Raw genomic sequence first — 26,105 nt, forward strand, 5'->3', positions numbered from 1 at the left:
GTTTATATTCCACTTATAGTTATTATAAAATATTGGCTATATTCCCTGTGCTGTACAATATTTCCTTGTATCTTATTTATTTTATACATAGTAGTTTGTGCCTCTTACTCCCCTACCTCTACCTTGCCCCTCCCCACTTCCCTCTCCCCACTGGTAACCACCAGTTTGTTCTCTGTGTCTGTGAGTCTGCTTCTTTGTGTTATATTCATTAGTTTGTTGTATTTTTTAGATTCCATCTATAAGTGATATTACACAGGATTTCTCTTTCTCTGTCTGACTTATTTCACTAAGCATCAAATAAAGCCTCTCCTCTTGCCCCACCAAAAACGTTTTGCAATAGTTGGCCTCCAGTTGACTCTTCTCCACTAGGAAAATAGGATTTGTTTAACCGTTTGAACTTTCCTTTTGAACCTGTTTGTGTTTAACCGGACCCTCGACCCAATCTCTCAGTGAGGCATTTGGATAACTTTTTTTGGTTAAGTCAGAGATTACGTTTAGCTATCCGTCCAAACTCCAAAGCTTAGGTTCACTGGGCTCCAAGCCTCTATCCCACCTCCCTGCCCCGGCGGGCTCTGCTGGATTCTTCCTGCCGAGGAGGAGGGAGGGCGTGGAGGGAATCGGTTCCCACCCACAGCCCCGGCCGGGTGACTCTCCACCGCGGGCCCCACCTGACCTCTGAGCCACCTGCAAGTCATCAGGCTGGTGAGTGCCCTGCTTAGGCCGGCCTCCCCGCCCCCTCCCTGGAGAGGGGACATCTGGCGACAGCCAGCCCCACCCCCAAACCCGCGCGGCTGAAAGGAGACCGACCCCCTCTGCCACCCGGGGACCCGCGCCCCACTCGGCCGGCCGGGGCTGGGGAGGAGGCGGGCGCAACCTTCAGCTTCCCCGCGGCACCCTAGGCCGCGGCTGCGCCGCCAGCCGGTACCCGGCCCCGCGCCCGCACAGGTGGCCCGAGCAGAAAAGGGACATTTGCCAGACACCCCCTCCCCCCGGCTTGCACCACGGAGCGTGGGGTTAAAAGTTGCGATTGCAAAAGTCCCGCGTCTGATCTTGGGCCTTATCTCAGATAGACAGCAGGAAGGCCTTTAGAACCTCTGCCAATTTTTAACAGCCAGTGAGGACTGCAAATGCTACAGCGCTGGCGGGCAGCATTTGAAGACGAATTGAGCTGTGTTTCTTAAAAAAAAAAAAAAGCGATTTATCAAAGGTAATATTAAACCAAAGATTATTTTCCCCTACCATTAATTTGCCCATCCATGTGTGGGACCAGTGACTTCAAATCAGATAATTGTCAAGGAGAAGGGTGAAGATGCAGGCAGTTTTGATCACCATCAGAACACAGTCTGGGAAAGAGAGAATGCTCTTGAAAGTTGTCTGTCTTTCCTCTCCCACGTGGGTTTCTTAAGTAAGGATTTTTTCTTTTCTTATTATTTTTCTTTTTCTTCTACCTGTTCGCTGGTCACAACCTCTGGCCTAAAGTCCCAGCATAGAATGTTCCTGCCTATGGAGTTCAAGACTCCTTGCCAAACTGGCATGGTGCCTTCCTAGGCAGCAAGAAATAGCTGAGGGGCTGTCATTTCTTACAGTGGTGCCCCAACAATGTCCTTTTCTCCCCCCTTTCCATTGTCTGAATTTGAAAATGGATGTTATAGAGAACAGACTGGTGGTTGCCAAGGGAGAGGGGGCTGGGGGAGGGATGGAGTGGGAGGTTGGGATTAGCAGATGTAAGCTTTTATATATAGGATGGATAAACAACAAGGTCCTACTGTATAGCACAGGGAACTATATTCAACATCTTATGAAAAACCATAATGGAAAAGAATATATTAAAAAAGAATGTATATATATATATATATATATATATATATGTATATATATATATATATATATATATATAAACTGAATCACTTTGCTGTACAGCAGTAATTAACACAACATTGTAAATCAACTAGACTTAAATTAAAAAAAAGAATATGGACGTTATTTCTACTTTAATGTATTATCACTGATGAACTGCATTTCGAAAAATGCAGTTCAGAGAAGTGCAGAGCAGGAAGATTGGCCTTTGGGCCATTAGAAAAGGAAATCAACACCGTACACGGATGGGAAGGGCAGCAGGAGAAGGATGCCCAGAGGGCCACCAATGAGGTAGTTTCCCACCCCCTGACCCGCCTTGGGGGCTTGGGTGCTGGCTTAAAGGCAGCCTTGCCTTGTAGAAGCAGCCAGCTCTCTCTGGAGGTCACTAGCGCCAAGGTGTGGATGTTGGAGTGTTGCTTTTTCTCTCTCTCTTTTTAAGAGAAACCTTGAAAAAAAAAAAGCACCGGTAAGTTGATTGAAGATGTCTTGTGTTATGGCCTATCAGCTCTTTCTTCTTTTTTATCTGTCTCCTCCTGCCACATTGCATATTTTGTTCTGATCTGGGGAAAGTGTGTCCAGCCTTTCCAGTTCTGATTTTAAAAACTCAATCTGTATTGGGATCTTACCAGCGTCTTAGGTGTTTTGCTGAATTTGCTCCATGCGATGACATTTCACTTTATCTCTGTTGTCTTCAGTAAATCTCCCCCGTGACAATGTCTTCCGCTAAGATTGAGTGTGTTTTGCGGGAGAACTGGTGCTGCGGTGAGTCTCCAGTGTGGGAGGAGGCATCCAACTCTCTGCTCTTCGTAGATATTCCTGCAAAAAAGGTTTGCCGGTGGGATTCGCTCAGCAAGCAAGTGCAGCAAGTGACCGTGGGTAAGGATGAAGGATGGGCTTGGATCTGCCCAGACAGCCATCTCTTCCCTGGGGAGGTGCGGTCACCTATTGTGTCATTCCTCCGGAACCTTCTTGTTAAAGCGTACTGAATATGCTTGAAAACTGTTGGATTGTCATCCTTTCTGTGTCCCCCACTTTGACCCAGGAGTAAAATCTGGATGGTCAATATTTTCCTCTTCCCCTGCGGGTGCCGGGCAACATTCCCCATTATGTTTTGGATGGTGAGTCACGGTAGGATCTTTCCTTCATACCTTCAGTTAACAGCCGTGAAAGTTGGAGACCCGGTTTGTGGCACAGCAAAGGTTATCTACCTTGGGTCAGGCCAAGGCCTTAATTTGAAAAACAAAATAATAATAATAACAACAGATATATCCCCTCTTTGTGCAAAGAGGAGCTTTTGGACTTAGAAAGCATTAACCGGGGCTTTCTGTTCACTGTTCAAAACAGGATTCACAAAGGAATTTCGAGTGCATTGGAGTATGATTCAGTTAATGGCCCTGTGATTTCCATGGAGGGGTTTATCACATTTTATGGCCCAAGGATATGGGCTTGACTAGAGATAAAGAAGTTTCTTCTTTTCATTATTGTGTTCCTGGGAAAGAGATACCAGGAATTCCTGTGACCTCAGGACACTCTCAACCCAGAACTGGGAACCTTTTTTTTTTAGATGAGAGGGAACAGCTTTTAATTCACTCACGGGCATGACTGTGGCTCGAGGCAAAATGACTGTGACCCACTGTGATCAGACTTGGGGGAGGGACCCATCACCTTCCCTAGTCTCTCTTTCCCAGTATGCACACATTAGGGATATATTCCTACCCCTAATCTTCAAAACAAAAACAAAACAAACAAACCCCCCCAGCAAACCCTGGGAAGGGCTTGTGGTGTCCACAGCAGCTTAAAAGCTAACAGAAGCCTCAGGCCACAGGTTGGGATCCCTGATGAGGATATGACGCTCCTACTAGTGTCTTGCACATTCCCTGGGACCCTCCACGGCTCCAATCAACTTCTGCACAGGGCACCAAGCGTCTTGCACTGAATAGATGCTTAGGAAATGTTTTCACAATAAAATCTGTCAATTTGTTTCCTGTGAGTACTCACCATGGTAATCAATCTCTCCACTTAAAAAAAAGTTTCCTTATATGTGGAAAAATGTTAAACCCAGAAAACCTAAAATTTAAATATACAAAATATAGTAGTATAAGGAAGACGTGATTTTTTAAATCACTGCATCTACATTTCTTTTTTTTTTTTTTACTATTTATTTTTATTTATTTGGTTGTGTCGGGTCTTAGTTACTGCAGGCGGGCTCCCTAGTTGCGGCTTGCTGGCTCCTTAGTTGCAGCACGTGGGCTCCTTAGTTGCGGTATGCATGTGGGATCTACTTCCCTGACCAGGGAACGAACCCGGGCCCCTGCATTGGGAGCGCAGAGTCTTATCCACTGTGCCACCAGAGAAGTCCCTCTATTATTTTTTAATCATGCTTACTTCCAAAAAGGATTTAAGAAACAATTTTCAATTAAATACATACAAAACAGGGTACCTTTAAAAAGACAAGTCCTAATTTAAAAAAAAAAAAAAAAAAGACAAGCCCTGTACTTGAGGGAGAGAGAGATGTCACAAAACCCAGTTGCTGGAACTAAACACAGTTTGTGTCCCTGCATTTCCTGAAGATCAGGCAAACTGAGCATCACTTGCTCTGTGAAAACTGCCCTGGTTTACACACCACCCCCTTAGGAACCTCTCCTCTGAACTTGCTGTGACACCTGCCCCAGTGTATGGTGGCTGCTGTGATTTGACTTCTCTGCTTCTCCCGCTAGACTCGGAGCTTCCAGAGGAGTTGGGTTTCATTCATCTTTACATCCATGCTGCCCGGAACAGCACACGGAGTTCATGGTCAACGAATATACTGGGTTATGTAACCTTCACTGTTCAACAGAGAGGAGGGAGCACTCCCCTTGTCAAAAGAGCTGCAACCTCTTAGAGATGCCGGGTGGCGTGATGGACACAGTGTGACTACTGGCTGCCCCCTGACTGCTGCTTTTACCTCTGCAGATGCCCCAGTCAGCTCTGTGGCCCTTCGCCAGTCAGGAGGCTATGTCGCCACAGTTGGAACAAAGTTCTGTGCTTTGAACTGGGAAGATCAGTCAGCAGTTGTCTTGGCCACAGTAGATAAAGACAAGAAAAACAATCGATTCAACGACGGGAAGGTGGATCCCGCTGGGAGATATTTTGCCGGTATGGTTTACCTTTAGCACCTACTTACTGAGCTTTGGGGAAGACCAGAATGTGACTTACAAAAGCCTCACAGCTGCAGTAGTAAAATAAGTGTTCATAATGGGTCTTGGGTTCTTCTTTCATTATTACTTAAGTCACTTGTATCCAAAAAAAAAAAAATCCCATGAGAAAAACTTCATAGATATCCCTTTCACTTGTTGTCTCTAGCAGACTAAAATTTGTATTGTATTTTTGTAGTTTAAAAGAGTTTTTTTTTAACATCTTTATTGGGGTATAATTGCTTTACAATGGTGTGTTAGTTTCTGCTTTATAACAAAGTGAATCAGTTATACATGTGTTCCCATATCTCTTCCCTCTTGCATCTTCCTCCCTCCCACCCTCCCTATCCCACCCCTCCAGGCGGTCACAAAGCACTGAGCTGATATCCCTGTGCTATGCGGCTGCTTCCCACTAGCTATCTACCTTACGTTTGGTAGTGTATATATGTTCATGCCTCTCTCTCGCTTTGTCAGAGCTCACCCTTGCCCCTCCCCATATCCTCAAGTCCGTTCCCCAAGTAGGTCTGGTTCTTTATTCCTCTTACCTCTGGGTTCTTCATGACTTTTTTTTTCTTAAATTCCATAGATATGTGTTAGCATACGGTATTTGTCTTTCTCTTTCTGACTTACTTCACTCTGTATGACAGACTCTAGGTCTATCCACCTCATCAAAAATAGCTCAATTTCATTTCTTTTTATGGCTGAGTAATATTCCATTGTATATATGTGCCACATCTTCTTTATCCATTCATCTGATGATGGGCACTTAGGTTGTTTCCATCTCCAGGCTATTGTAAATAGAGCTGCAATGAACATTTTGGTTCATGACTCTTTTTGAATTATGGTTTTCTCAGGGTATATGCCCAGTAGTGGGATTGCTGGGTCATATGGTAGTTCTATTTGTAGTTTTTTAAGGAACCTCCATACTGTTCTCCACAGTGGCTGTACCAATTCACATTCCCACAAGCAGTGCAGGAGTGTTCCCTTTTGTCCACACCCTCTGCAGCATTTATTGTTTCTAGGTTTTGTGATGATGGCCATTCTAACTGGTGGGAGACGATATCTCATTGTAGTTTTGATTTGCATTTCCCTAATGATTAATGATGTTGAGCATTCTTTCATGTGTTTGTTGGCAGTCTCTATATATTCTTTGGTGAAATGTCTGTTTAGGTCTTCTGCCCATTTTTGGATGGGGTTGTTTGTTTTTTTGCTATTGAGCTGCATGAGCTGCTTGTAAATTTTGGAGATTAATCCTTTGTCAGTTGCTTCATTTGCAAATATTTTCTCCCATTCTGAGGGCTGTCTTTTGTCCTTGTTTATGGTTTCCTTTGCTGTGCAAAAGCTTTGAAGTTTCACTAGGTCCCATTTGTTTATTTTTGTTTTTATTTCCACTTCTCTAGGAGGTGGGTCAGAAAGGATCTTGCTGTGATTTATGTCATAGAGCGTTCTGCCTATGTTTTCCTCTAAGAGTTTGATAGTTTCTGGCCTTACATTTAGGTCTTTAATCCATTCTGAGCTTATTTTTGTGTATGATGTTAGGGAGTCATCTAATCTCATACTTCTACATGTACCTGTCCAGTTTTCCCAGCACCACTTATTGAAGAGGCTGTCCTTTCTCCACTGTACATTCCTGCCTCCTTTATCAAAGATAAAGGGACCATATGTGCCTGGGTTTATCTCTGGGCTTTCTATCCTGTTCCATTGATCTGTCTTTCTGTTTTTGTGCCAGTACCATACTGTCTTGATTACTGTAGCTTTGTAGTATAGTCTGAAGTTAGAGAGCCTGATTCCTTCAGCTCCACTTTTCATTCTCAAGATTGCTTTGGCTATTCGGGGTCTTTTGTGTTACCATACAAATTGTGAAATTTTTTGTTCTAGTTCTGAGAAAAATGCCAGTGGTAGTTTGATAGGGATTGCATTGAATCTGTAGATTGCTTTGGGTAGTAGAGTCATTTTCAAAATGTTGATATTTCCAATCCAAGAACACGGTATATCTCTCCATATATTTGTATCATCTTTTATTTCTTTCAACAGTGTCTTACAATTTTCTGCATAAAGGTCTTTTGTCTCCTTAGGTAGGTTTGTTCCTAGATATTTTATTCTTTTTGTTGCAATGGTAAATGGGAGTGTTTCATTGATTTCACTTTCAGATATTTCATCATTAGTGTATAGGAATGCCAGAGATTTCTGTGCATTAATTTTGTATCCTGCAACTTTACCAGATTCATTGATTAGCTCTAGTCGTTTTCTGGTAGCATCTTTAGGATTCTCTATGTATAGTATCATGTCGTCTGCAAACAGTGACAGCTTTACTTCTTCTTTTCCGATTTGGATTCATTTTATTTCCTTTTCTTCTCTGATTGCTGTGGCTAAAACTTCCAAAACTATGTTGAATAAGAGTGGTGAGAGTGGAAAACCTTGCCTTGTTGCTGATCTTAGTGGAAATACTTTCAGGTTTTCACCATTGAGGACGATGTTGGCTGTGGGTTTGTCATATATGGCCTTTATTATGTTGAGAAAAGTTCCCTCTATGCCTACTTTCTGCAGGGTTTTTATCATAAATGGGTGTTGAAATTAGTCAAAAGCTTTCTCTGCATCTATTGAGATGATCATATGGTTTTCTCCTTCAATTTGTTAATATGGTTTATCACATTGATTGATTTGCGTATATTGAAGAATCCTTGCATTCCTGGAATAAACTCCACTTGTTCATAGTGTATGATCCTTTTAATGTGCTGTTGGATTCTGTTTGCTAGTATTTTGTTAAGGATTTTTGCATTGATGTTCATCAGTGATATTGGCCTGTAGTTTTCTTTCTTTGTGACATCCTTGTCTGGTTTTTGTATCAAGGTGATGGTGGCCTCGTAGAATGAGTTTGGGAGGGTTCCTCCCTCTGCTGTATTTTGGAAGAGTTTAAGAAGGATAGGTGTTAGGCCTTCTCTAAATGTTTGACAGAATTCGCCTGTGAAGCCATCTGGTCCTGGGCTTTTGTTTGCTGGAAGATTTTTAATCACAGTTTCAATTTCAGTGCTTGTGGTTGGTGTGTTCATATTTTCTATTTCTTCCTGATTCAGTCTTGGCAGGTTGTGCATTTCTAAGAATTTGTCCATTTCTTCCAGGTTGTCCATTTTATTGGCATAGAGTTGCTTGTAGTAATCTCTCATGATCTTTTCTATTTCTGCTGTGTCAGTTGTTACTTCTCCTTTTTCATTTCGAATTCTATTGATTTGAGTCTTCTCTCTTTTTTTCTTGATGAGTCTGGCTAGTGGTTTATCAATTTTGTTTATCTTCTCAAAGAACCAAATTTTAGTTTTATTGATCTTGGCTATTGTTTCCTTCATTTCTTTTTCATTTATTTCTGATCTGATTTTTATGATTTCTTTCCTTCTGCTAACTTTGGGGTTCTTTTTTTCTTCTTTCTCTAATTGCTTGAGGTGCAAGGTTAGGTTGTTTATTCGAGATGTTTCCTGTTTCTTAAGGCAGGATTGTATTGCTATAAACTTCCCTGTTAAAACTGCTTTTGCTGCATCCCATAGGTTTTGGGCCATCGTGTCTCCATTGTCATTTGTTTCTAGGTATTTTTTGATTTCCTCTTTGATTTCTTCAGTGATCACTTCGTTATTAAGTAATGTATTGTTTAGCCTCCTTGTTTTTGTATTTTTTACAGAATTTTTCCTGTAATTGATATCTAGTCTCATAGCGTTGTTGTCGGAAAACATACTTGATACGATTTCAATATTATTAAACTTACCAAGGCTTGATTTGTGACCCAAGATATGCTCTATCCTGGATAATGTTCCATGAGCACTTGAGAAAAATGTGTATTCTGTTGTTTTTGGATGGCGTGTACTATAAATATCAATTAAGTCCATCTTGTTTAATGTATCATTTAAAGCTTGTGTTTCCTTATTTATTTTCATTTTGGATGATCTGTCCATTGGTGAAAGTGGGATGTTAAAGTCCCCTACTATGAATATGTTACTGTCAATTTCCCCTTTTATGGCTGTTAGTATTTGCCTTATGTATTGAGGTGCTCCTATGTTGGGTGCATAAATATTTACAATTGTTATATCTTCTTCTTGGATCGATCCCTTGATCATTATGTAGTGTCCTTCTTTGTCTCTTCTAATAGTCTTTATTTTAAAGTCTATTTTGTCTGATATGAGAATTGCTACTCCAGCTTTCTTTTGGTTTCTATTTGCATGGAATATATTTTTCCATCCCCTTACTTTCAGTCTGTATGTGTCTCTAGGTCTGAAGTGAGTCTCTTGTAGACAGCATATATATGGGTCTTGTTTTTGTATCCATTAATCCAATCTGTGTCTTTTGGTGGGAGTATTCAGTCCATTTACATTTAACGTAATTATCAATATGTATGTTCCTATTCACATTTTCTAAATTGTTTTGGGTTCATTATTGTAGGTCTTTTCCTTCTCTTGTGTTTCTTGCCTAGAGAAGTTCCTTTAGCATTTGTTGTAAAGCTGGTTTGGTGGTGCTAAACTCTCTCAGCTTTTGCTTGTCTGTAAAGGTTTTAATTTCTCCATCAAATCTGAATGAGATCCTTGCTGTGTAGAGTAATCTTGGTTGCAGGTTTTTGTCCTTCATAACTTTAAATATGTCCTGCCAGTCCCTTCTGGCTTGCAGAGTTTCTGCTGAAAGATCAACTGTTAACCTCATGGGGATTCCCTTGTGTGTTATTTGTTGTTTTTCCCTTGCTGCTTTTAATATGTTTTCTTTGTATTTAATTTTTGACAGTTTGATTAATATGTGTCTTGGCGTATTTCTCCTTGGTTTTATCCTGTATGGGACTCTCTGTGCTTCCTGGATTTGATTAACTATTTCCTTTCCCATTTTTTTGGAAGTTTTCAACTATAATCTCTTCAAATATTTTCTCAGTCCCTTTCTTTTTCTCTTCTTCTTCTGGAACCCCTATAATTCGAATGTTGGTGTGTTTAATGTTGTCCCAGAGGTCTCTGAGACTGTCCTCAGTTCTTTTCATTCTTTTTTCTTTATTTTGCTCTGCAGTAGTTATTTCCACTCTTTTATCTTCCAGGTCACTTATCCGTTCTTCTGCCTCAGTTATTCTGCTATTGATCCCATCTAGAGTATTTTTCATTTCATTTATTGTGTTGTTCATCGTTGTTTGTGTCATCTTTAGTTCTTCTATGTCCTTGTTAACTGTTTCTTGCATTTTGTCTATTCTATTTCCAAGATTTTGGATCATCTTTACTATCATTATTCTGAATTATTTTTCAGGTAGATTGCCTATTTCCTCTTCACTTGTTAGGTCTGGTGGGTTTTTATCTTGCTCCTTCATGTGCTGTGTATTTTTCTGTCTTCTCATCTTGCTTATCTTACTGTGTTTGGGGTCTCCTTTTTGCAGGCTGCAGGTTCGAAGTTCCCGTTGTTTTTGGTGTCTGTCCCAGTGACTAAGGTTGGTTCAGTGCATTGTGTAGGCTTCCTGGTGGAGGGGACTAGTGCCTGTGTTCTGGTGAATGAGGCTGGATCTTGTGTTTCTGGTGGGCAGGTCCACGTCTGGTGGTGTGTTTTGGGGTGTCTGTGGACTTATTATGATTTTAGGCAGGCTCTCTGCTAATGGGTGGGTTAGTGTTCCTGTCTTGCTCTTTGTTTGGCATAGGGTGTCCAGCACTGTAGCTTGCTGGTCGTTGAGTGAAGCCGGATGCTGGTGTTGGGATGGAGATCTCTGGGAGATTTTCGCCATTTAATATTATGTGGAGCTGGGAGGTCTCTTGTGGACCAGTGTCCTGAGGTTGGCTCTCCCACCTCAGAGGCACAGCACTGACTCCTGGCTGGAGCACCAAGAGCCTTTCATCCACCCGGCTCAGTATAAAAGGGAGAAAAAGTAGAAAGAAAGAATTAGTAGAAGTAGAAAGAAAGAAAGAAAGGAGGGAGGGAGCAAGGAAGGAAGGAGGGAAGGAAGGAAAGAAAGAAGATAAAGTAAAATAAAGTAAGATAAAATATAATAAAGTTATTAAAATAAAAAATAATTAAGAAAAAAAAAACGGACAGATAGAACCCTAGGACAAATGGTGCAAGCAAAGCTATACAGACAAAATGTCACACAGAAGTATACACATACACACTCACAAAAAGAGGAAAAGGGGAAAAAATTATAAGTCTTGCTCTCAAAGTCCACCTCCTCAATTTCGGGTGATTCGTTGTCTATTCATGTATTCCACAGATGCAGGGTACATCCAGTTGATTGTGGAGCTTTAATCCGCTGCTTCTGAAGTTGCTGGGAGATATTTCCCTTTCTCTTCTTTGTTCTCACAGCTCCTACGGGCCCAGCTTTGGATTTGGCCCCGCCTCTGCGTGTAGGTCGCCAGAGGGAGTCTGTTCTTCGCTCAGACAGGACGGGGTTAAAGGAGCCGCTGATTCGGGGTCTCTGGCTCACTCAGGCCGAGGGGAGGGAGGGGTACGGAGTGCGGGGCGAGCCTGCGGCAGCAGAGGCCGGCATGACGTTGCACCCGCCTGAGGTGCGCCGTGCGTTCTCCTGGGGAAGTTGTTCCTGGATCCTAGGACCCCGGCAATGGCGGGCTGCACAGGCTCCCCAGAAGGGGGGTGTGGATAGTGACCTGTGCTCACACACAGGCTTCTTGGTGGCGGCAGCAGCAGCCTTAGCATCTCCTGCCTGTCTCTGGGGTCTGTGCTTTTAGCCGCGGCTCACGCCCGTCTCTGGAGCTCCTTTAAGCAGCGTTCTCAATCCCCTCTCCTCGCGCACCAGGAAACAAAGAGGGAAGAAAAAGTCTCTTGGCTCTTCGGCAGCTCCAGATTTTTCCCCATACTCCCTCCCGTCTAGCTGTGGTGCACTAACCCCCTGCAGGCTGTGTTCACGCCGCCAACCCCAGTCCGCTCCCTGCGCTCTGACCAAAGCCTGAGCCTCAGCTCCCAGCCCCGCCTGCTCCGGCGTGTGAGCAGACAAGCCTCTCGGGCTGGTGAGTGCCAGTCGGCACCGATCCTCTGTGCGGGAATCTCCCCTCTTTGCCCTCCGCACCCCTGTTGCTCGCTCTCCTCTGGCTCCGAAGCTCCCCCCTCCGCCACCCGCAGTCTCGGCCCGTGAGGGGGCTTCCTAGTGTGTGGAAACCTTTCCTCCTTCACAGCTCCCTCCCACTGGTGCAGGTCCCATCCCTATCGTTTTGTCTGTGTTTTTATCTTTTTTCTTTTGCCCTACCCAGGTACGTGGGGAGTTTCTTGCCTTTTGGGAGGTCTGAGGTCTTCTGCCAGCGTTCAGTAGGTGTTCTGTAGGAGTTGTTCCACGTGTAAATGTATTTATGGTGTATCTGCTAGTGTTGGAGGTTCTCCTGCAGAGGCAGGGGGTGGCTGTGGCTCACCGTGGGGACAAGGACACTGGCAGCAGAAGTTCTGGGAAGTACTCCTTGGCGTGAGCTCTGCCAGCGTCTCAACATTGCCATTTTTGAAGACTACAATCTCGCCCAACTCCCCTCTTTTTTAACAGAACATTCCTCATGTTTTTGCGTCTAATGTTTCCTTGTGATTAGATTGATGTTATATATTCATGGCTGGAATCACTGCATAGGTGCTGTTCTGTCCTTCTCAGGGTATCCCATCTGGATACCATCTGTCCCTCATTGGTGATGTCAGTTTTGATCACCCAGTTGAGGTCTTAGATTTCTCTACTACGTAGTTACTATTTTTAAATTGCAATTTATAAGCAGTTTGTGGGGTCTGTTAGTGATCTATTGCTGTGTTACAAATTACCCTGAAATTAAGTGGCTTAAAATAGCAAACATATATTATCTCACATAGTTTCTGAAGGTCAAGAACCTGGGTCTGGCTTGGCTGGATGGTTCAAGGCTATGTCCTGAAGTTGCAGTCAAGCTGTTGGCTGGGGCTACAGCCTTGGAGGGAGCTGGAGTCTCTGAAGCGGCCTGGAGGATCTGCTTCAAATCTAACTTACATGGCAGGCAGTTGGCAGGAGGCTTCATTTCCTTACTGCGTGGGCCTCTCCATAGGACTGCCTGGGACATGGCTTCCGCCAGAGCCAGTGATGAGGGGCAGAGAGAGAGAGAAAGAGAGAAAGCCCAAGATGGAAGCTACAGTCCTATTATAACCAATCTCAGAAGTGACATAGCATCACTTCTGCCATGTGCTATTGGTCACAAAATTATGGAGGGGACTAGACAAGGGTGTGAATACTGGGAGGCAGGGATCATTATGGGTCAACTTAGAGGCTGGCTACAACATGGGGAGATACTTTAAGTCCAAGCAAATATCCTGGTCCTCATCAAAATATCTTCCTTAGCTTTTACATTCCTTGATGATTCTCACTTGAAGCCATCTTTATTATGATGGCTGCAGAATGACTTATATACAGATTTAAATGAATTTTAACTCTAAGTTTGAAATTAAATAATGCATTTCACATTTAGTTCTCATTTAGCTCCCATCCTAACAACCCTATAGTTAGCCAAAGTTGATTCTAAATCCCTGCTGTTTCCACCTCCCCACTCTGCCTCTCACATCATCAGCCATGCTGTCCTGGCTCCATTCTCTCTCTTTCTTTCTTCCTTTCTCTTTCTATCTCCTTCTTTCTTTCACTGTGCTGGGTCTTTGTTGCGGCACGCAGGATCTTTAGTTGTGGCATGCGGGATCTTTTAGTTGCAGCATGTGAACTCTTAGTTGTGGCATGCATGTGGGATCTAGTTCCCTGAGCAGGGATCAAACCGGGGCCCCTGCATTGGGAGCACAGAGTCTTAGCCACTGGACCTCCAGGGAAGTTCCTCCATTCACTTTCAACATGGAAGGTAAGTAAGATCTGAGCAGGTGGTGTGGATTGTTTCCCATCTTCCTGGACTTTACACAACCACAGATCTAGTCCAGGACAGGTTGAAAGATTAAAGATGAGAATCCATTGGAAGCCCTTCTGCCAGTAATTTCTGCAGGATGAAGAAATATGATTGGATACTCTACCTCCTCTTGAAGTTGATTTTCTCTCTCCCTTATGGCTAGAAGTTTACAGCTCTGTGGCACTTGGTGAGACAAAATTAAAATGCCCTCAGAGGCCTGAGTTCTTAGCCTGGAGTCCCCAATTCTTAACCTTTGCCCTCTGGAGACCCCTTAAAATTGTAGGCATCAGTGTGCATACATACTGGTCATGTGCATCTGTCAGAAGCACCTGAGAAACTTTTTCTAGAGAGAGTTTATAGCTTTCAGCAGGTGTGGAGAGCTGTCCCTGGCCCAGAAAAGGGTGGGGTCATCTGATAGTCTGGATGGGGGTCTCTTAGTGGTGGGTAGTACCCTGAAGGTGTCCCAACACCCAAGGTCTCACCTGTCTGGGCTCACTACTAGATAATGATAAACCAGGGCTCCAGTTTCTTTCTCACTAAGGAAGAGCCCTTTCTAAGCAGTGGGGGATCCACATTCATGTTCCAGACATCTCCTTCTGTGAGGCAGATAGTGGAGGAAGGGGGTGGGTGGGGTGGAATAGAAATAATAGAAACAAGCCCAACTGCCCTATAGCAAAAAAACAAGGAGGGAGGTCTGGCTTGCTGTTCAGGCTTCCCAGTTTCAGTCCATTTTCCTCTAACTCACTCTTCTTTCAGATAGAGCATGTTATAGTAAATGAGCTTTCCAATTTCTTCATTATGTTAAATTCTGCTCTGTTCTCTGAGATCACACTCAAGTCTAAGTGCATATTCCATGAGCACATGAGAAGAATGTGTATTCTGCTGTTGTTGAATGGAGTGTTCTCTATAATTGTCACTCAAGTCCAGTTTGGTTAATGGTATTCAGTTCTTCTATTTCTTTGCTGATTTTCTATCTACTTGAGTCTATTATGGAGAAAGGGATGCTGACATCTCCAACCGGAATTATGAATTTGTGTGTTTCTCCTTTCAGTTCTGACTTTTGCCTTGTGTATTTTGAAGGTCTGTTGTTAAGCACATGCACATTTAGGATTATTATGTCTCCTTAGTGAAGTGACTATTTTCACAATATGTAGTCACTCCTATTTATCCCTGGTAGTTTTCTTTGCTCTAAGTATATCTTGTCTGATACTAACATAGCCTCTACAGTTTTTTTAAATTAATATTTGCATAGGATAGGTCTTTTCCCATCCTTTTACTTTTAAGCTACCTATATCCTTATATTTGAAGTGAGTTTCTTATAGACAGCATATAGTTCTATTTTCAAAAAGTTTATTCTGACATTATCTTAATTGATGTGTTTAGATTATTTACATTTAATGTAATTATTGATATGCTTTGAGTTAGATCCACCATTTTATTATTTGTTTTCTCTTCTTTCCCTCTGTAGTTTTTGTTACTCTGTTTCCCCTTTCCTGCCTTCTTTTAGGTTATTTGAATATTTTTTAGAATTCAATTTTAATTTACTTATTGTGATTTTTCACTATATATCTCTGTATAGTTTTTTAAGGGTTCCTGAAGGATTACAAATGTATACTTAACTTTTCACAGTCTGTCTAGAACCAATATTTTACCACTTCAGTTGACAATCACCCATTTATGTCATAGTTGTCTTTATATACATAGATTTAAAATCCCATCAGAAAATGTAATTTTTGCTTTCGATCATCAGAAATATTTTAAGGAACTAAAAGGAAGAATAGTCTATTATATTTACTCATATACGTGCTATTTCTATTGCTCTTTCTTCATTCCTGTTGTTCCTTTTGGTATTTCCCTTCTGTCTGAAGAATTTCCTTTAGCAATTCTTTTAGAACAAGTCTGCTGGCTATAAATTCTCTTAGTTTTACTTCACAGGAGAATGTCTTTATTTCACCTTCATTCTTTAAGGATATTTTCACTTGATATAAAATTCTAGGTTGACACATTATTTTTCTTTCAACAAATTAAAAATGTATCACTTTCTTCTGACCTCCACAGTTTCTCATGAAAAATCAACAGTCATTGAAATCATTATTCTCCTATATGTTGTATGTATGTCATTTTTCTTTCATTAATCTTAAGGATTTCTATTTAACTTAAGTTTGGTTGTTTGTTTTTTTGGGTTTTTGTTTGTTCTTTCTTTTTTGCCATGCCACATGGCATGTGGCATCCTAGTTCCTTGACCAGGGATCAAACCCATGCCCCCTGCATTGGAAGCATGGAGTTCCAACCACTGGACTGCCAGGGAAGTCCCTATTTAAATTAAGTTTTTAGAAATTTGATTATGATGTGTCTGGGTATAGGTTTCTTTGGGCTTATCCTGTTTGGGGTTTTCTCAGCTTCTCAAATATATAGTTTTATGCTTTTCACCAAACTTGGAGAGTTTTGAGCCATTACTTCTTCAAATATTTTTTGGCCCTGTATTCTTTGTCCTCTTCTCTAGGAATCTAGTGACACATATGTTAGCTCTTTTGTTGTTGTCCCACAGGTCCCTAACACTATTTTTTTTCAGTCTTTTTTCTCTCTGTTGTTCAGATTGGATAATTTCTTGATCTAGCATCAGATACACTGACTCTTTCCTCTGTCATCTCTATTCTGCTATTGAATCCATCCAGTGGGTTTTTTATTTCATTAATTTTATTTTTCAGTTCTAAAATTTTCACTTGGGGATTCTTTATATTTCTCCTCCTTTGCTGCTATTTTGAGTTTTGTTTTAAGACTTTGCAGATCGTTCATTTGAGCATTTTTATAAGAATTGCTTTAGTCTTTGTCAAGTAATTCCAACATCTGTGCCATCTCACTGTCTGCCTCTTGATTCATTTTCCTATACGACTTGAGATTTTCATGCTTCTTTGTGTTGCCAAGTAACTTTGGATTGTATCCTGGACATTTTGACTATTACCTTATGAGATGCTGGGTCTTGTTTAAATCCTATGGAGAATGTTGATATATTCGTTTCAGTAAGCAATCTGTATGTTTAGGTTCAGATCACAAGTTCCAACCTACTTTCTATTAGGTGCCATTAGGTGTGCCACTCAGTGGTCAGTCTGAGACCTAAAAGGTGTTCTATCCATTAGCTCCATTCTCCAAATCTTTAGCATGCTAATTAGAATCAGATCCATGCATGTACAAACAGATGAGCCCAGCAGATCACAAACAACTTTATGGGGTTGCATTCCTGAGCATCATCCCTCTTCTAGTACTTTCCAGCTTCCTGTAGCTCCTTTTCATTCTTCCAGTCAGAAACCACCCACTTCTATGACTGTTCTGCCTCCAGGGCCAAGTGGCATCAGGGGAGAGAGAGAGAACATGAAAGCAACGGTGTTTGATCTGCCCTTTTGTTCCTGCAGCTTCACTAAATGCAGAGGAATGTCGCCTTCCCTCAGAGTTTTGATTCCTGTAGTTTCCTGTTGCTGACCTCTCTCTGCCTTTGCTACCCTCACTGCAGAATTGCCTGGGGGCTGGTGCATGAGAAAATGGAGAAAAAGGAGTAGAAAATAAGCAGGGGGTTTCTTCCACTCTCTCTGAGCTGTAGGAGAGTTTTCTGCTCCTTGCGCCAGATCTAAAGGTTTCTCTCCGACCTCTTTCTGCCTGCACCATGGTGCTCACTTCCAAGTTTCAAGCTGGGTTGAGTTCAGGCCAGGACATACTAGAGGATAAAATGGAGAGCTCAAGAACTCGCCACCAATTAGGTGATACTTCAAATTCTGTGTTCTTCTCTGAGCCGCCTGATAATTCACATTGCAGAGTTGTCAAATAGCTGTGCCATGCATTTTGTCCAGGTCTTAGAATTGTGTTCAGTGCGAGAAAATGAGGTTGGTGCAGATGTCTGGAACCAGAACCTCTCAAGGTAGTTTTAATTTGCATTATAAGCAAGGTAGTTGTCATTTAAAAAAAAAAACCCATAGGACCCAGATTGGGATTGTATAATAATTTCCTTGATTTCATCACAGGGAAGGAGTCCTGGTGAGAGAAGATGGTGCAGTGCATGGGCGGGATGCCGTGCAGCTGAGCTCCATACTCTTTGGGTTTTGTAGGTACCATGGCTGAGGAAACAGCTCCAGCAGTTCTGGAGCGGTACCAAGGGTCCCTGTACTCCCTCTTTCCTGACCACCATGTGGAAAAGTACTTTGACCAGGTGGACATCTCCAATGGTTTGGATTGGTCTCTGGACCACAAAATCTTCTATTACATTGATAGCCTGTCCTACTCGGTGGATGCTTTTGACTATGACCTGCAAACAGGGAAGATCTGTATGTATTTTTTCATTATTTTTCTTAATATTGTTGGTATTTTTTTCATATGCATATGACTAGCAGGCTGCCTCGCCCTTAACCCATTTGAAAAGGTCCTTACTTTTCAAACAAAGAACTGCCTAATGTTATGATTCCAATATTGTAATGATTACACAGACTTGACTCTGCTGCCAGTCAAGCCATGGCTCTCAGCACAACTAAATATGGCCACAGTTTGCATAATATGGCTAGATCCTTAATCCTTTTTCTTGCAACCATCACTAGAAAGAGGCTCACTGTAAAACGGATCCTGTTCTACCAGCTGGTGCTTAAAGGCAAATAGTATACAGCAGAACGGGACAAAAGAACAGAAAATTAGAGTTCGGGGTTGATATTTCTTATTTGTACTTTAGCTAACGATAGGCAAGTACTTAAAGACAAATTAACAACCTTTCAAAATGGAAAAGTAAAAAAAGTAGTTGCAGATTGTTCAACTCCACCAACGGATCTAAATGAGCCATAGTTGGAAACTGGGAGGGAAGGAATTATTGGAAAGAATTTAAAAAGGAGTGCTTGAAACTTTCATGAAAGTTGCCAGACCACAAGAGCAAAACCAATCATAAAAATGACTTGAAAAAAATCATGAGTCTCATGTAGATTTAATCAGAGGCTAAATATTCCAGCACAGATGTTTTGCTTTGAAATATGTAGTGCTCTTTTTCATGACTGTTTTTACCCACTTTACTTACACATGGTTTTAACATTTTTCCCCTTATACCTCAATCTGATTACTGTAATGACCTGGATTTTGTAGTGTAATGTTCCTCTGGATTTTGATGCTTGTTTTTTGTATATTATGATTCCCTTGAAGGCTGGCCAGCTGGTTTCAGAATACCCCTCTTTTCAGAAACAAGCTCTTCTAATATTTAGATAAGGTGATTTTGGAGCATTTAGTTGGGCAGAAACAGAACTCATACACCTTGTTAGTTTTTGTGCGTGAACTGTTGGCAGCTCGAACCTGGGCCCTTGGCTGTGAGAGCGTGGAGTCCTAACCACTGTACCACCAGGGAATTCCCCAAAGTAGGCATTTTTGGAAGTAAAACAGCAAAGGTCTAACCACAGACTGAAGTGTGTCTGAGGTGGGCATGCAGGGCTTCAGTTCAGGTCCCTCAAAAAGATCTTTTGTTATTTTATTAAGAATTCTGCTTTCTTTTTTCTCTCCTCCTCTGAAAGCTTAGGTAGCTGTGTCTGTACCCAAACCAAAGGGAGTGAATCCACCCCAAATCCTACAGTACAAATCCTTTGTTGAGGGGTGCCCACTCATGTTTTTAGACATTTTTAGAGTTAGGAATCCTCCTGAATCATCCCGCCTGTGGTACCCATTTGCCAGACACTGGATAAGCAGAAGCGATCAGTATTTATAATCAACTTGATTGCTCATTGTTTGATGCTCAGTATTGAGTGGCCTGTGGTTTTGGGGTGTGTGTGTGTGGTTGGTTTGTCTGTTTGTTTGTTTTTTTAACCATAGCCAACCGCAGAAGTGTTTACAAGCTGGAGAAAGAAGAACAAATCCCTGATGGAATGTGTATTGATGTTGAGGGGAAGCTCTGGGTGGCCTGTTACAATGGAGGAAGAGTGATCCGTTTGGATCCTGAGACAGGTAGGCCCACAGCAGAATGGAAAAACCCCACCATGTCTAGAAAACACCAGACACTAGGGGCCAGAGAAATTTCATTACTAATAAAGTTATATAGAGATATATTCAAAGGTCTCAATTGGATGATTTTGGAAATAAAGGCCAAAGATATAGCCCAAAATGTTACAGTCAGAACTCTTTTTCCTGTAGAGGTAAATCTTTTTTGCCCAGAAGAAATTGTCAGGGAAGGTAGGTGAAATGCCTGGGCGAAGTCTGACCTCCAAATCTTCTTTGAACTTTCCTATTGCTCCACAAGGGGTCCCGAAAAGTTGTGCGGGTGGAAATTTGCTAGAGCTAGACTTAAATGAAATATTTGGTGACCTAGGGAAAAGACTCCAAACTGTGAAGTTGCCTGTTGTTAAAATAACCTCATGCTGCTTCGGAGGGAAGGATTACTCTGAAATGTATGTGACCAGTGCCCGGGATGGGATGGACCCCGAGGGTCTACTGCAGCAACCTGAAGCTGGTGGAATTTTCAAGGTGATCTGGCTATATCTTTTATTTTGAGGGTGAGGTGGGAGATCTTCGGTTAAGTAACTGAATGATTGGTGCTTTTTCATACTTCCCAAATACAACTGTATTTGGCATTTAAGCTCATCATGCTAGACTTAAAAACTTTTTATTGAGATTTTCTAGACCTGAAGTCCAGGACAATGTGTTTAGCCCACTTTGTACAGTGCTTTAAAATAATTTTTTGCTTCAGTGGTGTTTGAAATTCTATAAATCAGTAGAATAGGCTTGGAAAACCAGTGTTTGAAACACATTTATAAGATTAGTTGATTGTTTTGATGTTGCAAGAATATTTTCAGGTTCTTAACTTTTTTTGGCAGTGAAATAAACACTGATAAGAGTTATAGATCTCTTGAGCTGAAAAGAAATGTAGAAATCATCTGGCGCAAACCCCTTTCTTAACAGATGGGAAGAAGATAGAAATAAATTCAGTTTTCAATCCTAGTTGTAAATGGTTGCTAGTTGAATTATTATCTATGTGAATAATTGGGTTGGACCATAAATACCTAATCAAATAGTTCCTTTTTATTATAGGAAACAAAACAAGGATAATAGGTGGCTAAATATATTATTGTGGATCATAAAAATGTTTTTGGAGAATACTTGTGAATTACCTTGTATCAGAGTTTCTCTCTTTTCTTTTTTAACAGATAACTGGCCTGGGGGTCAAAGGAATTCCTCCCTATCCCTATGCAGGATGAGTGACAGGCCTTCCTTCATAGTGGAAGAGACTTAGAAGACAACTAGAAAATTCTGGTGCTGAAATTTCAGTCTAGTTACAAAAAAAAATGAAGTAATGATATTAATAGGATTAAATTTTTAATTACAATTTTTAAAACATAGAGCATTTTTAACAAGGGTGACAGGTGTTTTTGATAACATACTATAAGGCCTTCTGCAAAAGTACTATAGAAATATAGAGGTGTTCAACCGTCAACCAGCCTCTTGATTCTTTGCAAATTGCTGGTGGAATCGGGGAAGGGGGAAGGAACCATATTTGTTCTTTACTCTGCATTCGATACTTACTATACCTAAAGCTTTAAAACATTAATAAATAGTAGTCTGGTAATGACTTGCTATGATTATGTTCCTTTTTATTTTCATCATAATCTTATAAAATATGCTGCAGTGCCAACCTACCTTCATATTACTTTTCCTGTATGTTATTTTACAAATTAAAATATTGCTGGAGGATAAGAATCAAACATTTTGGCAAAATCTATGGTTCCGACTGCCACCTAGTAGATGTAATGTATCACTTTGGAAAGAATGCTTTAAAAATAGCCTTATTGAGTTATAATTGACCTACACATATTTAAAGTGTACAATTTGATAAGTTTGACATATATATACACATTAATGAAACCAACACCTCAAGTAAGATAATGAATCTATCCACTACCCCAAGATTTTCCCTGTGTCCCTTTGTAAGCCTTCCCTTTGGTCCTTCTGTATGCCTGCCCCCATCCCCAGGAAACCACTGATCTGATTTCTGTCACTATAAATTAGCCTTAAAATTGGGTACTGTAATTTCTCCAACTTTGTTTTTCCAAATTGTTTTAGCTCTTTTAGTTCCTTTGGCCTTCCATATAAATTTTAGAATCAGCTTGACTATATCTACAAAAAAATCCAGGGGCAATTTTAATTGGAATCGCTTTAAATCTGTAGAACAATTTGGAGAGGATTGGCATCTTTACGATTTTGAATCTTCCAACCCATGAACATGGCATGTCTTTCCAATTATTTAAGTCTTCTTTGATTTCCTTCATCAGCATTTTGTAGTTTTCAGCATACAGATTTTTGTTTTGTTCTGTTTTTGTTTTTGGCCGCACCATGCAGCATGTGGGATCTTAGTTCCCCAACCAGGGATCAAACCCCCGCTCCCTGCAGTGGAAAAGTGGAGTCTTATCCACTGGACCGCCAGGGAAGTCCCAAGCATACAGATCTTGTACATGTTTTGTTAGGTTTATATCCAAGTATTTCATTTTCTCGAGCTATTGTGTTATTATTATTTAAATTTTTTGTTTCCAGTTGTTCATTGCTCATTTATGGAAGTATGATTGGTGTTTGTAGCTTGAATTTGTATCTAATGACTTTGCTAAACTCACTTATTAGTTCTAAGAGTATCTCTATAACTTCTCTGGGATTCTTTGGATATATAATCATGTCTTCTGTGAGTAGACAGTTTTATTTTGTCCTTTCCAATATGTATATTTTAATTTCTTTTTCTTACCTTATTGCACTGACTAAAACTGCCGGCATTACGTTGAATAGGAATAGTAAGAGTGGATATCATTGCCTTGTTCCCAATCTTAGGAGAAAAGCATGCAGTCTTTCTTCAGTAAATATGATGTTAGCTGCAGAATTTTTTGTAGATGCCCTTTCTTAGGTTGAGTAAGTTCTCCTCTTGTCTAGTTTGCTGAGAGTTTTTATTAGTAGTAGTATTTTGGTTTTTTATTTTATTTTATTTTATTTTTTATTTACTTTTGGCTGCGCTGGGTCTTCCTTGCTGCACACGGGCTTTCTCTAGTTGCGGCGAGCAGGGGCTACTCTTCATTGTGGTGCACGGGCTTCTCACTGTGGTGGCTTCTCTTGTGGAGCACAGTCTCTAGGCGTGTGGGCTTCAGTAGTTGTGGTGCGTGGGCTCAGTAGTTGTGGCTCGTGTGATCTAGAGCGCAGGCTTAGTAGTTGTGGCGCGTGGGCTTAGTTGCTCCGCGGCATGTGGGATCTTCCTGGACCAGGGCTCGAACCCATGTCCCCTGCATTGGTAGGCGGATTCTTAACCACTGCGCCACCAGGGAAGCCCAGTAGTAGTATTCTGGATGTATTTTATCAATTTTTTTCTGCATTTGTTGATAGCGATCATATGGTTTTTCTTCTTTAGACATTAATATGATAGATTTTTGCATCCTTGGGATAAACCCCGCCCTGGGTGGTGGCATATTATTCTTTTTATATATTACTGGATTCAACCTTCTAAAATTTTGTTGAGGATTTTTACATCTATGTTCATCACGGATATTGGTCTCTAGTTTTCTATATTTCTAGTGTCTTTGCCTGGTGTTGATATCAGGGTAAGACTGACCTCAGAAAATGAGTTAGAAAGTAGTCCCTCTTCTTTTATTCTCTGGAAAAGATAGTGTCTATTTATGGTTATTTATTCTTTAAACATTTAGCGAAATTCACCAGTGAAGCCATTTGGACCTGGAGATTTCTTTTTCAGAAGGTTTTTAAAACTTTCCCTAATAATTATAGGACTACTCGCGTTATCTATTTAATCTTGGTGAGGTTTGGTAGTTTCTGGCTTTCAAGGAACTATTCATTTTCGTGTAAATTGTCAAATTTATGTGCTTAGAGTTGTTCATAGTATTTCCTTATTTTTTTTAATAATGTCTATGAGGTTTGTAGTAACATCCCCCTTTCTCCCTGGTACTGGTTATTTGTGTCTTCTCTATTCTTTGTCAGTCTTGCCAGAGGTTTATCAGTGTATTGATCTTTTAAAAGAACTGATTTTTTATTTCACTGATTTATCCTCCTATCTTCATTATTTTCTTCCTTCTGCTTTATTTTGATTTATGTTGTTCTTTCTCTAGCTTCTTAAATTGGAATCTTAGATTATGAATTTGAGACATTTCTTCTTTTCTAAAATAAGCATTTAATGCATAAGTTTTCCTCTCAGCACTTCTTTTTCTGCAGCCCACAAAGACTGATATGTTGTATTTCCATCTTTGTTAAGTTCAAAATATTTTCTAATTTCCTTGGAGAATTTTTGAGTGTGTTGTTTAATTTCCAAATGATTGGAGAGTTTACTGTTATCTTTTTGGCATTGACTTCAGGTTTAATTCCATTATGGTCAGAGAGCATATTTTCTATAATTTCAAGTCTTTGAAATTTATTAAAGTTTGATTTATGACCCAGGTTATAGTCTATCTTGCTAAGTGTTCTATGTGCACTTGAGAAAAATGTGTATTCTGCTGTTATGAGTGGAGTGTTCTACAGTTGTCAGATTCAGTTGATGGTGTTGTTCGATTTTTTTAAATTTTTTATTTTATTTTATTTTATTTTTATTATTTTTTTTGGCTGCGCTGGGTCTTCGTTGCAGCGTGCAGGCTCTTCGTTGTGGACTTCTCTCTAGTTGTGGCACATGGGCTCCTCTAGTTGTGGTGCGTGGGCTCTAGAGCACATGGGCTCAGTAGTTGTGGTACACAGGCTTCTCTCTAGTTGCGGTGTGTGGGTTTTAATTGCCCCTCGGCATGTGGGATCTTAGTTCCCCGACCAGGGATCGAAGCCACATCGGAAGGCGGATTCCCAACCACTGGACCACCAGGGAAGCCCCCAGGTGTTATTCAGTTTTATATCCTTCTTAAGCTTCTGTTTTCTAGTTCTATTAATGAGAAAGGAGTGTTGAAATCTCCAACTATAATTTTGGATTTGTTTATTTCTCTGTTCAGTTCTGACAGTTTTTGGTTTGTGTACTTTGGAACTCTGTTGTTAGGTACATATACCTTTAGAACTGTTTGTCTTCTTGGTAAACTGACTCTTCTTTAATATGTAAGGTCTTTCTTTATCTCTGGTAATTTTCTTTGCTCTAAAGTCTACTTTGTCAGGGACTTCCCTGGCGGTCCAGTGGTTAAGACTCCGTGCTCCCAATGCAGGGAGCATGGGTTCGATCCCTGGTCAGGGAATTAAGATCCTGCATGCCCCATGGCATGGCCAAAAATAAATAAATAAATAAAGTCTACTTTGTCAGTTTCTTTTAGTTCATGTTTGCATGGTATATCTTTTTCCAACCTTTTACTTTTCAAGTACTACCTATATCATTATATTTGAAGAGTTTCTTCTAGATAGCATATATAGTTGGGTCATTTTTTAAATTGAGGTATAGTTGATTTACAATATTGTGTTAGTTTCAGGTGTAAGCTGGGTCATTTTTTTAATCTTCTGACAATCTCATATTTTAATTGATGTGTTTAAACCATTTACACTTGGGATAATTTCTGGTATGTTTGCATTTAGTCTGCCATTTTATTATTTGCTCTCACTCTCTCTCTTTTTCCTGTTTATTGTTCTTCTGTTTGCCCTTCCCTGCCTTCTTTTGGGTTATTTGAACTTATTCTTGTACCCATCGTGATTTTGACTATATCTATTTGCGTTAATTTTTATGACTACTTTGGGGATTATAAAACACATAGTTAATTCTTCATAGTCTATTTAGAATCACTTTAATTGGTATGTATAAAACTTACCACCATACAGGTCCCTTTACACTTCCTCCTTCATGTATAAGTGTATTGTATACTGTATCTATATACACTGAAAATTCATCAATGTTAAATTTTTTGCTTTCAACTGTCAAGCATGTTTTATTCTTTTTGTTTGTTTGTTTGTTTTTGGCCATGCTGCATGGCTTGAGGAGTCACAGTTCTGTGATCAGGGATTGCACCCAGGCCACAGCAGTGAAAGCCTGGAATCCTAACCACTAGACCACCAGGGAACTCCCAAGCATGTTTTAAAGAACTCAAGAGGAGAATAGTCTATTATATTTACCAAGATACTTACCATTTCTGTTGTTCTTCCTTCATTTCTGATGTTCCAAGTTTCCTTCCTACATCCTTTTTATTGTGTGAAGAACTTCCTTTAGCAATTCATTTAGAGCACGTACGCTGGCTATGAATTCTCTTAATTTTCCATGTCTTTATTTCACCTCCACTCCTGAAGGCTATTTTCACTGGATATGGACTTCATG

At 40.7% G+C, this 26,105-nt stretch overlaps 1 protein-coding gene across 1 annotated transcript; it reads left to right on the top strand.

Moving 5' to 3' along the window:
* Positions 1-613: 613 nt before the first annotated feature.
* On the top strand, positions 614-21,431 carry RGN (regucalcin). The gene is made up of 7 exons (XM_032619564.1): positions 614-702; positions 2,553-2,733; positions 4,810-4,992; positions 17,956-18,171; positions 19,682-19,813; positions 20,175-20,329; positions 21,010-21,431. Exons 2-7 carry the CDS (start codon positions 2,571-2,573, stop codon positions 21,058-21,060), a joined length of 900 nt encoding a protein of 299 aa, XP_032475455.1. The 5' UTR covers positions 614-702; positions 2,553-2,570; the 3' UTR covers positions 21,061-21,431.
* Positions 21,432-26,105: the final 4,674 nt, after the last annotated feature.

The sequence above is a fragment of the Phocoena sinus genome, chromosome X (genome assembly GCF_008692025.1).
Source record: "Phocoena sinus isolate mPhoSin1 chromosome X, mPhoSin1.pri, whole genome shotgun sequence".
In the NCBI taxonomy this organism is placed as follows: domain Eukaryota; kingdom Metazoa; phylum Chordata; class Mammalia; order Artiodactyla; family Phocoenidae; genus Phocoena; species Phocoena sinus.